The sequence below is a fragment of the Lampetra fluviatilis genome, chromosome 6, assembly GCF_964198595.1.
Source record: "Lampetra fluviatilis chromosome 6, kcLamFluv1.1, whole genome shotgun sequence".
In the NCBI taxonomy this organism is placed as follows: Eukaryota; Metazoa; Chordata; class Hyperoartia; order Petromyzontiformes; family Petromyzontidae; genus Lampetra; species Lampetra fluviatilis.
The window spans coordinates 7,409,184-7,424,459 of NC_136280.1; the positions used below are offsets into that span (position 1 = coordinate 7,409,184).

The 15,276-nt window shown below is 43.7% G+C and overlaps 1 protein-coding gene across 2 annotated transcripts in view; it reads left to right on the forward strand.

Moving 5' to 3' along the window:
• LOC144933107 (protein phosphatase Slingshot homolog 2-like) overlaps positions 1–15,276 on the forward strand; it is a 60,558-nt gene that overhangs the window by 179 nt on the left and 45,103 nt on the right. The window contains exon 2 of one of the 2 annotated variants that reach the window (XM_078857646.1): positions 3,629–3,734. In XM_078857646.1, the coding sequence (XP_078713772.1) occupies positions 3,672–3,734 (63 nt within the window). In that variant the 5' untranslated portion in view covers positions 3,629–3,671. Of the gene's footprint in view, positions 1–3,628; positions 3,735–15,276 lie in introns of those variants that run through there. The other variant, XM_078857649.1, reaches the window with a different exon arrangement.

Sequence of the window (15,276 nt, forward strand, 5' to 3'; positions counted from 1 at the left end):
CGTTCGTTCGTTCGCCGCAGTCGTTTACCGTTGTGTCATTTCGCGACCCATTGTCGCCGCTGGAATGTTGGCGCGCGATTCGTCGTCTTCGTCGTCGCCTTCTCCGGCGTACCACCACGTCGGCTCGTGCCGCGGCTCCCGGCGATGTTGTTGAGTGGACACACACAACACACACTACACTACACACGTGCTGTGTGTGTGTTGCGTGTGTGTTGTGTGTGCTAACAGCACTTGCCCACACAGCCTGTTAAGGCTATACTGGAGTTGGTGTTGGTGGTGGTGGTGGGGGGATCTTTGTCTTTGCACTGACAGCTGCGGTTCCAGCCACGTGTTAAAGATGCACGCGTGTTTGTGTGACATTCGGGCGGATTGTCACCACAAGCACCGGGGGGGGGGGAGAGACAAAGGCGGCCGGGCGTGGTGCCGACCACCCACCCGCACGCTCGCAGCACTTGCCCCCAGCTGTGTCCGATGCTTCACGGGTGATCTTTGTATGGCATGACCAGCCCCCCCCCCTCACCTTGTTCAATCCACTGCTGGATGAGAGCCTCCACCATGTTTTCCTGAGCTTGTCAGTGCCGGTTTGTGAAGGCTGGGAGCATAGGGAGTAGAGTACAACAGTGGGGTTTGCTGCATGTTGACTGTACCTGGTCTCCGCTGTCCACTGCGTAGCACAGACACCGCGATCCGCCTATGGCAACCTGTGTGTGTGTGCTGATTGCCCATACAAACACTGTCCAGGGCCAAGCCGTCGCTGCTTAGCATCTTGAGGTGCGCCGCGGTGGCTAGGAGATGTTGAATACCTCGCCTGGTGTACAGAAGGTCGTGGGTTCGATCATGTCCCTGTAGAGATGTTAACCACCTCGCCAGGTGCACAGGAGGTCGTGGGTTTCCATCCTGACCCTGACTTTGTCAGCTGTATATTTGGAGTTTGCGTGTCTCTCTCTCATCATCATCACGGTGGCTAAGAGATGTTCACTACCTCGCCTGGTATACAGGAGGTCGTGGGTTTTAATCCCGTCCCTGACGCCTGCTGCTGAATATTTGGAGTTTGCGTGTCTCTCTCATCATCATCACGCTGGCTGAGATGTTAACTACCTCGCCTGGTACAGGAGGTCGTGGGTTTCCATCCCGACCCTGACTTTGCCTGCTGTGTATTTGGAATTTGCGTGTTCTCTCTCATCATCATCACAGTGGCTGAGGTGTTAACTACCTCGCCTGGTATTCAGGAGGTCGTGGGTTTCAATCCCGACCCTGACTTTGCCAGCTGTATATTTGGAGTTTGCGTGTCTCTCTCATCATCATCACAGTGGCTGAGATGTTAACTACCTCGCCTGGTATTCAGGAGGTCGTGGGTTTCAATCCCGACCCTGACTTTGCCAGCTGTATATTTGGAGTTTGCTTGTCTTTCTCATCATCATCACAGTGGCTGAGATGTTAACTACCTCGCCTGGTATTCAGGAGGTCGTGGGTTTCAATCCCGACCCTGACTTTGCCAGCTGTATATTTGGAGTTTGCTTGTCTTTCTCACGGTATCTAAGAGATGTTAACGACCTCACCTGGTATACAGGAGGTCGTGGGTTTCAATCCCGACCCTGACTTTGCCTGCTGTATATTTGGAGTTTGCGTGTCTCTCATCATCACGGTCAGCTAAGAGATGCTAACTACCTTGCCTGGTCTATAGGAGTTCGTGGGTTTCATTCCCGACCCTGACTTTGCCAGCTGTATATTTGGAGTTTGCGTGTCTCTCTCTCATCATCATTATCACGGTGGCTGAGATGTTAATTACCTCGCCGGGTATACAGGAGGTCGTGGGTTTTATTCCCGACCCTGACTTTGCCTGCTGTATATTTGGAGTTTGCGTGTCTCTCTCTCATCATCATCACAGTGGCTGAGATGTTAACTACCTCGCCTGGTATACAGGAGGTCGTGGGTTTCAATCCCGACCCTGACTTTGCCTGCTGTATATTTAGAGTTTGCGTGTCTCTCTCTCTCTACCCATGGTCGTGTGGATTTTTCACTAGATTCTCCGTTTTTTTCTCCCTCCCAAACACATTTAGAGTCGACAAGCGCTTAAGAGTATTTGGCTGCTATAAATTAACCACGCGATAAGCCACTTAGTTGAGCGATTGTTTGTGGCCAGGTCGCGCCTGAAAAAGAGCCACAGTGCGTGGGCCATCCCTGGTACAAAAAAAAAATACCAAAAATTGTTTACAGATCAGCCACGTGTTTCGGGTGATTTGGTCCTTGGCTGTATGATATAAACACCCGTGACATGTGTGCACCACACACATACACCTCTCACACGTACACACACGTGTACGTGTGTGTACGTGTGAGGGGTGTTTCGTGATGACGGGGAGTGGTGGCGCAGCGGTTGTTTGGTTGCTTGTCGCTGCTTCCTGGGTTGTTCGTTTCCCGGTTTCGGATAACACTGTACGGTAGTTAACGCCGCGTGCCACACATTACCAGGTCCCCCTTTCAGTTTCCTCCCCTACGGCGACTCGGCCATAAATGAGTGCGGCGTCGTGCCATCACTGGGGGAGATAAAGGCGGCCGGGCGATGTGATTGGACGCACCGCTACGCGTGCCATGTCGGCCTTCATAAGTGCTCTCCAATAATAGCACTTGGCTTGACAATCTCCACAGCTGCATGGCATGGCTGGATCGGTGTATACTGTATATTGCGTTCACGCGAGAAAGTTTTTATTCCGTCTATTTTAGAATCATCTCGTGGTATTGTGCATCGCGTTGTCTGTACACGAAGCTCCACTTAGCAGGGTGGTCCAGGTGTCTCGTGACCCTCGTTTAATTCTCTAAAAGCTTAATATTTTCAGAGTAAGGTTGGTTTAAAACAGAAATGAATATGCAAAGGAACAACATTTTTCGGGGTAATTTCATTGGGGGGTCACAAGACATCTGGACCCCCGCCCCATCCTTTTTTTTCCAAAAAGATGAGACGCCTTTTTTAAAATGAGACAGTTGTTTGAAATTGTGTAATCATACAATGTTGAACGCGAAAACAAGGAAGCATTATGTAATATTGATTCTTAGTTGTTTGATCATTTTTTCAAATGGCGTGTGTTCTGTCTCCCTGGCATTTGTTAACTCGTATGAAGTTTACCCGTTTTTTTTTTGGCCAGAGCTATTTCAAACCAAGGTTTTGAAAAAATTAACCCGTAAAAACAAAGTTTTTCACTATAAATCCTTTATATGCGTGGCATCGGTTTTATTTTATTATTCATTTCTGTTTTTCTTGAGTAAGAGTTTCATTTTTATCACATTGGTATTTTAAATAAAATATTTTTTTTTCCCTAAAAAGTGGAAAATTTAGGAAAAAATTTTTCACGAAAATAAATTGTCACGCACAACGAGTCTGTGTGCAAAATGTCAGCTCGGTTGGATCACGGGAAGTGGGTTAAAAAACGACCGAAAGATTTGCACGGTCGTAAGCGTGCAAGCAAGCAAGTGAACTTAATATAAAGGATTTAAAAAGAGACTCCAGCTCTCAATGGTCTCATAACTGCTCCATTCAATTACCGTATTATTACTGTGGTGGTGGTGCTTGCTGCTGGTGCTGGTGTTGATCTCGTTGTGTGTATTGTTGTCCCGGCATGTGTATCCTCAGGCTGTGTGCAGCAGCAATATACCCCGCCGTGTGCCCAGGGTAAATGGCGCTAGTGACGGTCCAGCGGTCTCCCACCCCGAGCACCACGTCCAGTCCCAGTGTATCGGTGAGCGATGATGACCCTGTGTCGGTGTGTGCACAATGTCATACCACGCTTACAATCCAACGTGACAGCCACACGGCCTGCAAGATCGCAGATGATCTATGATTTTCATATGCGAGGAAGAAAGGACTTTGCCTGAAATGTCATCTATTATATAATTTTACTTTTAAGGGGGCGTGATTGACGAATGTATATTTTAAACAATAATTTTCAGAGACGGTCCATGGTAATCATATACAATGCTTGGTGATTGTGGACAATGTGTGATGCTTGTATTCACTCCATCATGATTCGTAAGTACATAATGGTTGTAGACAATCCTTGACAATTGCAGACAATATATGATTTTGGATACTCTGATAATAGTAGGCAATCCTGTACCTAACCATAGGCACTGGCCATGAGTGTACATTCATGAACCTCAATGAAATAACATGGTGAGTGATACCAGTGAGCAATTAATGATTCAAATGAACAACCTACAGTACATAGTCTACAGATACACCTGCAAGACCCACAATGAACAATCAATGGAATACATGGCAACCCACAATTACGATTTAGCGTGCCATTATATACACACACAATACGTGTGTAAAGTACACATTATGTTTACACTACCTGTACTAAACATGCCAATTCAGAGTATACTGTACACACAGGAACAAATCGGCATTTGCCAGTACAGTTCAACTTTTCTTAACCTTCATATTATCCATACCCCTGAATAGATCTGGGCGTCTCAATATATACGTGCATTATTGGAACCTTATGGCGGTGATGCAGTAACTTTTAGTCTGTTGATGGTCAGCGATGCGGCAATCGACTCGTCTCGACGAGCTGTACACGATGCACTATTCAAAGTAGAATTTTTCGATAACAGATTTTTCATGCTAATATTTGGCGTTTCGGAGTAGCACTGATTTCGCGGAGTTAAGTACACCCCTGGAAAAAATTGTCCCAGAATTAAAATATTTAATTGCCTCGGCCATTGTGTATTATTTGGTACCCCGGGGTACCGCCATATACCTGGTGGGTAAGAGAAATATCCTGAACATTGCTGGCAAATTCATTGTATTGTCCACTATTATCTGGATTTGATGCGACCCTAACTGACCCCGAAGTGGTCTGCCAGAAGTATGGCCATTCTTCCTATGCTGATATGAGGAGAATCTGGAACTGACTTAAAATTCTGCCTCTTATCTGAGTTCTTCCTTATTTGTTTGAAATAGAAAAAAGGGTAATATGCAAGGGATAAACACAAAAGGTTCTGCTCATAGGGCCTCCAATTTCAACACACAAATGGATTTATTATTCATTATAACAAAAATTGTCATTTTAAAATGTTTGTCAATCAACGACTGGGTGACAGCCTTCCCCATGCTGTGTCGGTCATGGGGTCATGGGTTTATTTCAGGATGATGGTTGTGCTCAGGCCTGATTCAGATGTCACTTTCGACTGATTTTAGCCATGGCTGGGAATCAGACCCAGGCACATCAAACTTAGCAGGTTCATAGTGCAGCAAGCCAACTGCTACACAACCACTCATCTCATATGCAGTACATTGCCACCTTGTTATGTTAATTACTAATGTAGTGTTATTGTGTGTGTTTAATATTATTTAAAAGACTAAACAAATAAATACTTGTAAATATGTACCACAACGATTGCATACATTTGAGAGTATTTTACAGACAAGCTTCAACTACCATCTCCATTTGTTGTAGGTAGGCACTGTATTTTGTGTATGTTCTTTCATGTCCATGTATTCACGTGCGTCAGTTGGCCCTAGTAACGGCTAAACTATTACTTGTGTTACTTTTGTTGTCCATAGATACATTGGGCATTATTTGTTTTATTTTTGTTAAAGCATGGGCGTTTTTTTTCTTTCAGCAAACACAATTGTTCTTTTAAATGACTGTTCAAATTAACGACACATACTCACATGAGGCAAAATGAAAAACACCCTTGTCAAACTCTTTACTTTGGATATCAGTAAATTGAACTTTATCAAAGGGAGTAAGGAATCGCTCAACAAATGTTGGGTAAGCTGATTGAAGTAGCTATTCAGTACACCATTGGGAATATGTTTAAAAACAAAACTTGTTACAAAAGCCTTGTTTTAACTACAGTAATATTTTTTAGTTTGGTTATTTACACTGGTCAGTAATGACAGTTCATTGCTGTCAGATATCCTATAGATATTCATTACAGCCTCGGTTACACGTGTCACTTTACTGGTTGGATATGGTGCTCGTGAATGCAAAGTCATCTATTTTGTTTCCCCCGTGAAATATCTGAAATCCGGCTTTGGATTGACAAAGTGCTGTAAGTTATTATTCAGTTGTATCCTCTGAAATCTTTAAAATGTCAGTGTCGGTTGATAGTTCATATAATGAACAATTCATGTTGAGAGGTAAAATAAATTAAAGTTTCGAGTTTATCTTGTTTAACCAGGTAAGAACTCAAGATATCAGGATAAGTCTAATTTGCAAGAGTGACCTGGGTCGCAAACAATATTTGGGCCTGTTATATGCTTCTGTGCATTCAGCATGTATAAGCACGGAGACATCACAATGATACACTCCGTGACTCCTGACACAGTTATCTGGCTTGGCCACCTGCATGTGAAATTGTAGTTTTTTTTCTCTCCATCTACATCAGCCATACGAAAGAAGGAGCTCGCGAAGAAATGCAGCTGAAGAAAGCTTATTTCGTATAATCAATCGAGAAATCTTAAAGCAAATAAGGAAGTTTAAACATTGCACGTGCTAAACCACCAAACAGTGAGAAAAACTGAGTGCATTGATAAGCCTTCTAATTTCCTTTCACATGCCCTGCAACAGCACAGGTTGGGTGGGCGGGGATAAATGATATCTGCACAGTTTTCCGAATTTAATTTTTTTGGACCACAAATGTCAACACGCATGATACAGTTATTGTATTATACTAGTAGGAACCTCTTGGTTACACCAGCCCACAGGGGATTATTGTGTCCGTCCGTCCTGCATCAAAAAATGGGAGGGGGGAGGTTGGGGAGGGGCTGGGTGGGGAGGGGCTGGGTGGGGAGGGGCTAGGTTCTGAGGGTGGGGCTGGGTGGGGGGTGGGAGGGGTGGGGCTGGGTGGGGACGGGCTGGTCACCCCGTGGTGCCCTTATAAAACTCAACGTTTAACCTACTCACGTCGGCTTGTGCCCGCCCTTACAATGGGCCATATTTGCGGAATACACCACGCCGCCGTTGACCCTGGCCATTGACCGAGCAACCCAACGTTGCTACCAGCTCCCTCCGCAGGAATGTGTTTAAGGAATCACTTTTGTGATTGTTTGCTGTTGTAACTTGCTGACACGCCCATTCTGGACAATATGCGAAAAATTGCTTTGTAGCTCATCGGATTCCTCCTGCAGTCTCAATAAAGATTCTGATGTTTTAAAAGGAAAAACTAACTCACAAATAAGCCCTTTTCTAAACTGTATTAATGTGTTTTTTTTTGTAATTGAAAAAGAAGGCAAACAAAGTCCGCCCAAAAATGTGGTATGCATGTATAAATAAAGTGCTCGTAGTCATAAGGCTGGTTTTTTTAGTTGTCAAGGAAAATTGGCAGCGGGAGGCGTGCTTTTTCAAGGCCCTTGGTCTTAAATGCAAAACAGCCGCCTCGATGCCTTTTATTACATTTCTGCCCGACGCTACTGACAATTGGCGCAGAAGCAATCGTTCTACTGTAACTAATGTGAATATACACATTTTCTATGGTTATTGGGTTGGGTTAAAGATAACCAACTGCCACTTGATTTGAACATGGGATGGGCAGGGCTCTGTAAATATTTTTTTTTTAAAGGCAAGGCATGATTATTTTGATCATGAGTCAAGATTATTTTTAAAGGCCTGTCAGTTGTAAATGCCACGAGGCACATGTGATTACATAGCTTCTAAACAATTATCCAAATTTTTGTGAAATCAGAAGTACAGTATATTATATCAACAGGCCTTTAATGCAAACAGTTAGTGCTTTGTTTGTTTTCCACCCAGCCCATTTAATATTTTCGACAGTGTTTATACATTGCTGGCATGCTTAGCTGGTTATGCCTGATGGAATATTTTCTGTCAAGCTCTATTCACTCAGTTTAACACGTAGGCTTTCGCGACCAGTATTTATATTAAAGGTTTTTGGGTTAGATCGCGTTATTATTATCATCTATTCACTCAGATAATAATTAAACGAACGAAGGAAGGTGTAGTTTGGAATATTACACTTTACTTATAACACCACAGTATTTGTAATTATGGAGTATTTTGAATACTGTAAACTGTGTTTTTGCATGGAAGTGTTTACCCTCCATTTTGTCCTCCTGGGTCACATCGCCTTGAGGTGTCTACGTCCCGTGGTGGTCTGCAACGTGTGGGGTTTATCTCAATGCGAACAACAGTTTACACAATCTCTGGGCTCTCCGTGCATCGCGTTATTTCCAGCCGCTAAACTGCTTTTTGTGTTTAGTTGTCTTCCCCGACACCTCCGATTAGCACGGTTGGCTGCGTCATGGTGTGAAAGAGCTTCAATATCAATACGACAGTTTTTGCCGATGTAAGTTGTTGTTGGGTTTTTTTTCATTCATACGCCACTTTCGAGAGCGTGTAGCAAATTTCGATTTAAAGCTTTCCTGACTGCAGGGATTCATCTTCTTGGTTCTTTCGGTAAAGTCACGTAGAAGGGAAATAATAAAATAATAAAAATAAAACATAATAAAATAATTCTCACGACGTTTCGGCTACAACGCAAGCAGCCGTCCTTTCAGCGTGTAGCAACTTTGCAGGATTTGTTGTGGCACGTGAACATCGACCCGGAAGTGTTTTTTTCTTGTGTGTGACCTCGCTCTATGAAGTGCTCTATTGTTGCCGAAAACACCTGCCACTCGATGATGATCACCCGCCCACCGACTGTGCTTTAAACCTGCTTAGCTTTTGGGATCAAGCAAGATTTAATTCCGGGAGATGATAATCTTAGCATAACTAGTAAAAGAGGACATCATGCAATTATGGTGATGATAATTAATTGATGGACTCTCTTGCTTTCTTATCCCTAAGTGATTTATGTTATCATTTTTTTTTACACGTGGTGCTTGTTACTATTGGCGAATCAGGTTGTCGTTTGAGCTGAGAGTTTATTGATCATTGAAACGTATAACTCGCGAATGAATGTTTTTTTGTTTCTGTATGAAGAAAAAATGTGAAACAGATATGTTTTCCCCAGATGCCTCTAAGATTATATACACGTGTTTTTTAAATGAATGTCCGAGATGCCGTCGACTGAAGCGCCGTAGCAATGACATGGGCTCGTGTGCACATGCTCGATGGATTAGATAGTGGCAGCTTGAGGCGGCCTTCATCGAGCAGTGGATTGACCATGGCTGACGATAATAATGGCGACAGAGTCGAAGATTTTTGTGTATTCTTGAGAATGTAATTATTTGCCACGTTTCCTTTTTTATATTCAATCAATTGTCACGTAGAGCACTAAACAATACTTACCCAAAGTTTATCTTCAAATAAAAATCGCGTCTTTAAATGCCATTTATTTTTACGTCAAGCCAAAACACCCCCATGTACAGTCGTTTTGAATGAAGTACACTATCTGAATTCCAAGCTCTCGTGTAGTGGGGTTATTGACAACCATGCAGCTCGTGAAAAGATCCAAGTTTCATTTGTAGCCAGGAAATAAACTCATTCCTGCGGAGGAAGCTGGTAGGAACGTTGGGTTGGTCGGTCAATGGCCAGGGTCAACGGCGGCGTGGTGTATTCCGCAAATATGCCCGACTGTGAGGGCGGGCACAAGCCGGCGTGAGTAGGTTAAACGTTGAGTTTTATAAGGGCACCACGGGGTGACCAGCCCCTCCCCACCCAGCCCCACCCCTCCCACCCCCCACCCAGCCCCACCCAGCCCCACCCTCCCCACCCAGCCCCACAATCCCCACCCAGCCCCTCCCCACCCTCCCCTCTCCACCCAGCCCCACCCCTCCAATTTTTGGATGCACGACGGACGGACACAATAATCCTCTGTGGGCTGGTGTAACCAGGAGGTTCCTACCAATATGATGAGAGTTGTGAAGGGTCTTCTAGTGAAGTCACTAAAGATGCCGATATGCTCTCTCTTTTGTCCTTACTAACTGCTAAGTGTTCACAAGCGTTTTGGAAGTCACCAGCTGTGCACCAGGTCAGGAATAAGCCTAGAATTAAACTGTCGAACACATGCATTAGCTTTAACAGCTGTTGTAAAAATGTCGATATCGTTACAGTGCACTTGTGTTGTACTTAAATACACCCCCACAGTTTTATTACGGTTAGTGCATTATATGTTTTTAATAAATATATAAATGTGCCATCATTTTCAGCGCTTTGTCCATCCGCTGCTGGATGGAGGCCTCCTCAATGTATTTTCGTCAAGGGGGGAGGGGTAGTAATTGACCATGTGATTGTTCGTTGCGTTGGTCAGTGCAGGTTAGGTGTGGGACTCAGGGCCGCTGTTTGAAATCACGCGCCACTAACGTGAGATGTGGCTGAGAATCCAACTCGGGTTGCCACTCTTAGCGGCGCAGTGTGCTGAACGCTGACGCTGCCCCCTCCCCCGTTGATGTCAAATGGATTATAACGTGGATGCTAATGCGGTGTAATACATGTTGTTGCGCAGTTTATTTATGGTGCGATGGAAAAGCTAAAACACAAGTATTATCTTGTGCCAATGCTTCCCTGGAAATGTAAAGTCCTCTGCTGTTGGCTTTAAAATATCTGGTGACAACTTGCACGCAGCGTTGTTTGACTTGCCTGTACAAATGCTATTTACTCTTGAAATGTTTTGGAAAGTCCATTGCCTGCAGTTGCTTTGGGGTGGAGCTCTTTCTCATGAATAGCTACTGCTTCACTCCTGCTCCCTAGGTCTCTTTATCATAGAGTGCAGCATTAAGGCAATGGTAGGATTTCTTTGATCGATATATGGCTATGAAAAATGTATCATATTTTTTTAAATGAGCCAAGGTGACTAAATGCTCCTGTTGGAATTTCACCAGTTTTATGTGCAGCAAAATATTGCAATAAGCGTTGTACTGTACTTAATGTGCCCCTGATGTAAAACGTAATGCTGTAGCTGGAAGGTATTTAACAGTGAACACTTATACATTCAGTTCCTGTCAAAAGTCAACCGCGTCCCTGCTTGAACGTCCACGGTGCAGCTCCTCTGATGTGCGTTTGGGTTGTACTGCATGTTGTGTTCGGCACGATCTCTGACGTTTCGCTCCACGTGCCGGGGAGCCACGAGATCACGTGCAGTAAAACGTCTGACATGCCTAAAATCACGTGGTAGAACTCGCAACACATCGGAGCACAACAGCGAAGAACACATGTAGTGGTATTAGTAGTACACAGTGTGTTTATTATACTTTGTGGCTACATTTTAGTCTGGCTTAACATGCTGCTCTTTTTGACGAACATCACACTGAAGCTGTTGTCCGACTTCAGAGAATGAAAGAAAGGAACCATTGTGGTGTGATGGGCATGATCTTTGTGCAATTCAGGCACATGAAAGCAAAACGTTTGACATTGTCTGCCCAATATAAGAGTATTGAGAAACTTTTCTGTCAACTAAAGGGCAAATCTCATCGTTTGGCATAATAATCCAATTATTTCATTTTCATGGAATTTCATTTCTTACATTATGACAAAAATCAGTTTGTCATCATGCTTTCCAGTAACATTGAGGTTTTGCCGTAGTGTTGTTGAAGCACATACTATGTACAAGTTGGTATCTGGGTGAGCAAGATCTTCATAATGTAATGTCGGCTTGTTGAAGATTTATTGGGTCCAATCTGCACATTGGCTCTCAGAAGCAAGTCACCGCCCTTATGTGATTTCACAATTGCTATATGTTGGCCTTCACTTGTAAAATAATGTCTTGGGAGTATTTAAGCCCATATTTAACCAGACGGAACATTACTTTCATTAGTGGGTGCATTCATTTGATAATGGTATACTTCATTAAATCATTGAAGCATTGCCAAATACGGTGGCATGTACCTTCTTCTTTTAACGGGCTGATGGAGCCAAGCAAGTAAAACCACCGGTATAAATGATAATGGTTGCTTTGAAGTTCCTTGTTGCGTATTATTTTATTTAATACTATTTCCACTTTGGTTTCTATTGTCCCCCCCCCCCCCCAAATTTTTTGTATAAAATATGAGTTCTTGACACTGGTACGATGGAAATATTTCCATTCAGAGCTCCAGCAGCTAGCAATGCACCACTGTCGTAGAGAATGGCCGTGGAAGTTGATGTCAGAAAACGACTTGTCAAGTCGCTTCAATGGCACTCTTTATCCTTGTATGTGGCTGCAAGTCGACGATTTTTCGCATGTTGGTGACTGGGCTGAGACCGTCAAATGGCTGCACTTGAGAATCTGGACAAATCACAGATGGGTACATGAATGGGGCGCCATGGTGGTCGAGATGTTAATTAAATTTCCTGGCATACAGGAGGTTGTGGGTTTCAATTCCGACCTTGACACCTTTATATTTGGAATTTGCATGTTCAATGCGTGGTCGTGTGGATTTTTTTCCGGGTCCTCCGGTTTTTCCCTCCACATTTAGAAGCAAATGTTTAGAGCATTTGGCTGCTATAAATTCCCACCTGATAAACCACATTTTTGAGCTGTTATTTGTGATAGCCAGGTTGCTTCTGACAAAGAGCTATATAGTTCAGTGGGCCTTACCTGGGTGTTTAAATAGTTTATAGAATGATAAACTATGCCCACAGTGGTGCAGACCCCTTGTTATAGCATGGCATTAGTCCTCTTGGCCTTCCAGCTCCCTATTTCAATACCCAGCTTACATAATGCGTGTATCTGTTTTATCTGATGAACTCTGGAACAATGTGTGCGTTTTCATTCCTTCCATTTTGTTCATTTTCTGTGCATATAAAATGTAACAAATATCCGTAAAGACTAAGAGTTCTTAGGGGCCGTTCATAACTGACGTCACGCACCTAGGGGGGGGGGGTTGAGAAATGTGACGTAACATCAAAATGCGCAACTTTAAATAAATATAGGCAACACGTTCTACTTAATTAAATAGACTTTTTAATAAATGTTTTCTCCTACAACATCAGAGTGCAGCGCCACATTAAATACGCACTACAATGACAATAGTTTAAAGCGATTTGAAGCATGTTTTATTTTCAAAATGGAAATATGGTTTTGGGGGGGGGGGGGCAGAGCTTTGTGACGTCATATTTGAGGAGGGGGGGGTCTGACTTTTTGTGACGCCGTGTGACGAGGGGGGGGGGTCAAAAATCCGACAAAATCGCGTGACGTCATTTATGGACGGCCCCTAAATAAAGGGGAAACCCCCATCGGTTTGTTTGGCTAGAGGATGTCACAGTACTCGCGATTTCTACAGACAAACTACGGAGACACGAGTAACGTCCACATTCATGTTGTAGAATGATTGTTTTTAAGGACATAGGCCGCACATAAAAAATCGCAGGCAAGTAAGTGTGTTGCCAAGTGAGTCATACACTTCATACCTTTAAGCAGCAAATATGTAATTAATTTCTAGTAATTGGCGCTTCCACAATGGAGGGATTTCACAACAATAAGCTGTTGTCCACAAAGCACGGTTTGGCTTTTCATTAGACGCACAGTGTGTGTGTGGTGGTGTTTGTCTCTCTGCTGGCCACCCACCCCCTCGTGTACCGTTCCGGCCTTCATAGGTGCTCGCTAACAGCACTTGCCCCTACAGTCTGTTAAGGCTATACGGGGGATCTTTGTCTATCTTTGTCTCTCTGCGAATATAATGCACTCACTGTCACATGTCATTGCTTCCTTGGTTCCACTGCAGTATTTAGTGTTTCTTACACACTGAGACATCGTTATCTTTTGAACAAGCTTCAGTTACATGTCACATTATGCAGCTCCTAGTATTTGAAACAGTGAAAAGTTCAACGCACTGTGTATTTGTAATTCAATATCACGTTTATTTTTCCACCCTATTTGCCCATAAGTCGCGTTTGATGTTGAACAAACACATTTCTGTTATATGATATTTTAAAACATTTTTTATGAAAAGGTTATATGGTTGTCAACGAGTTCTTTCCCGTCTTCCCCCACCTGACCACTGTGTCCTATATATGACACGTGTGCACCATGTGTTGAGTTTTAATAAATACAATGTTATGACCCCTAAGCACTGTCTGCCGGCTTAGTAATTTGAGAGACTCGCCTATGTTTTAAAGGTGAGTTTTCAAGCACGATGCTTCTTTTGTTCGGGATTTCGTGTAGAAAATGGCACGGGCAGCCGAATGTATGATGTCATCGTAGTTTGACAAGGAGATCTGGTTTTATTCTCATGACTGTTGGCCGTGTGTGTTTACCTAACCCAGCGTTCTCTCCCCGTGGGATATATACAGCACTGTACCATGACCCCATTAAACAAAGCAATGGAGGTTGCACTTCAGTTTCACAAGTAAAACAACGTGGGTTGTAAAGTTACTGCAATGGTGACAGGAAACCAAAGCCTCGTGTTGGGTATACACCCGTGTAGAGATGTACAAGCCCTTTGCTCAATCCACTGCTGGGTGAGGCCCCACCCCCACGTGTTTGACCATACTTCACCGCCCTGGTGAGGTGCGGTTTAGTGAAAGATGTTGCGTAGATATTGGAGCATGGTCCCAGTGCAAACAAATATGTTGCTGCACTGCACTGCTGACATTGTAGTCCCGCAGCAGCCTGGACTATACTGTTCTTTGGTTCTTTCGGTAATGTCACGTATAAAGATAAAATAATAAATTAAATACTAGCATACGACGTTTCGATTGCAACACAAGCAATCATCATCAGGTATAAATGAAATAGAAACACAAAACTAGTATACTTAGAAATGTATTGTAATACAACAGAGAGTCGGATAACATAACAGTCAACACCCTACCTGGTTGATTACGTTCTTCCTGTTGCAATCGAAACGTCGTATGCTAGTATTTAATTTATTATTTTCTTTTACACGTGACTTTACCGAAAGAACCAAAGAGTAATTCCTGCAGTCACGAAAGCTCCAAATTAAGTTTGGACTTTACTGTGTCTCACGTCGTCAGCTCAAACCTCCCGTGAAGCACGTGACTTCTTCTGTGTGGCCACCCGTACTCTGAATCCCTCCCCTCTTGCCCCGCCCCCTGTGAAAACGCACACCTGCTTCGTGGGTGTGTCGAGGCCCAGTGTTACCCTCTTTCCTATTCTCATCCCATTTTTCCAGCCCCTTTGGTCCCATTTCTCCTTTCTTTCCTCCCTCTTATGCCCCATTCGTTTTTCTCTCTCTTTTTTTCACATACATTTTATCTCGATTTAAAGCTTTCGTGACTGCAGGGATTCATCTTCTTGGTTCTTTCGGTAAAGTCACGTAGAAGGCGCACTTCCCCCCTTCCAACCCAGCTTAAATATACGCTCCAAGCGTGGTGGTGTTTCATTCAGACGCTGTCTCCCCGACAGACCTGGTCTTCACCTGAGGACGGC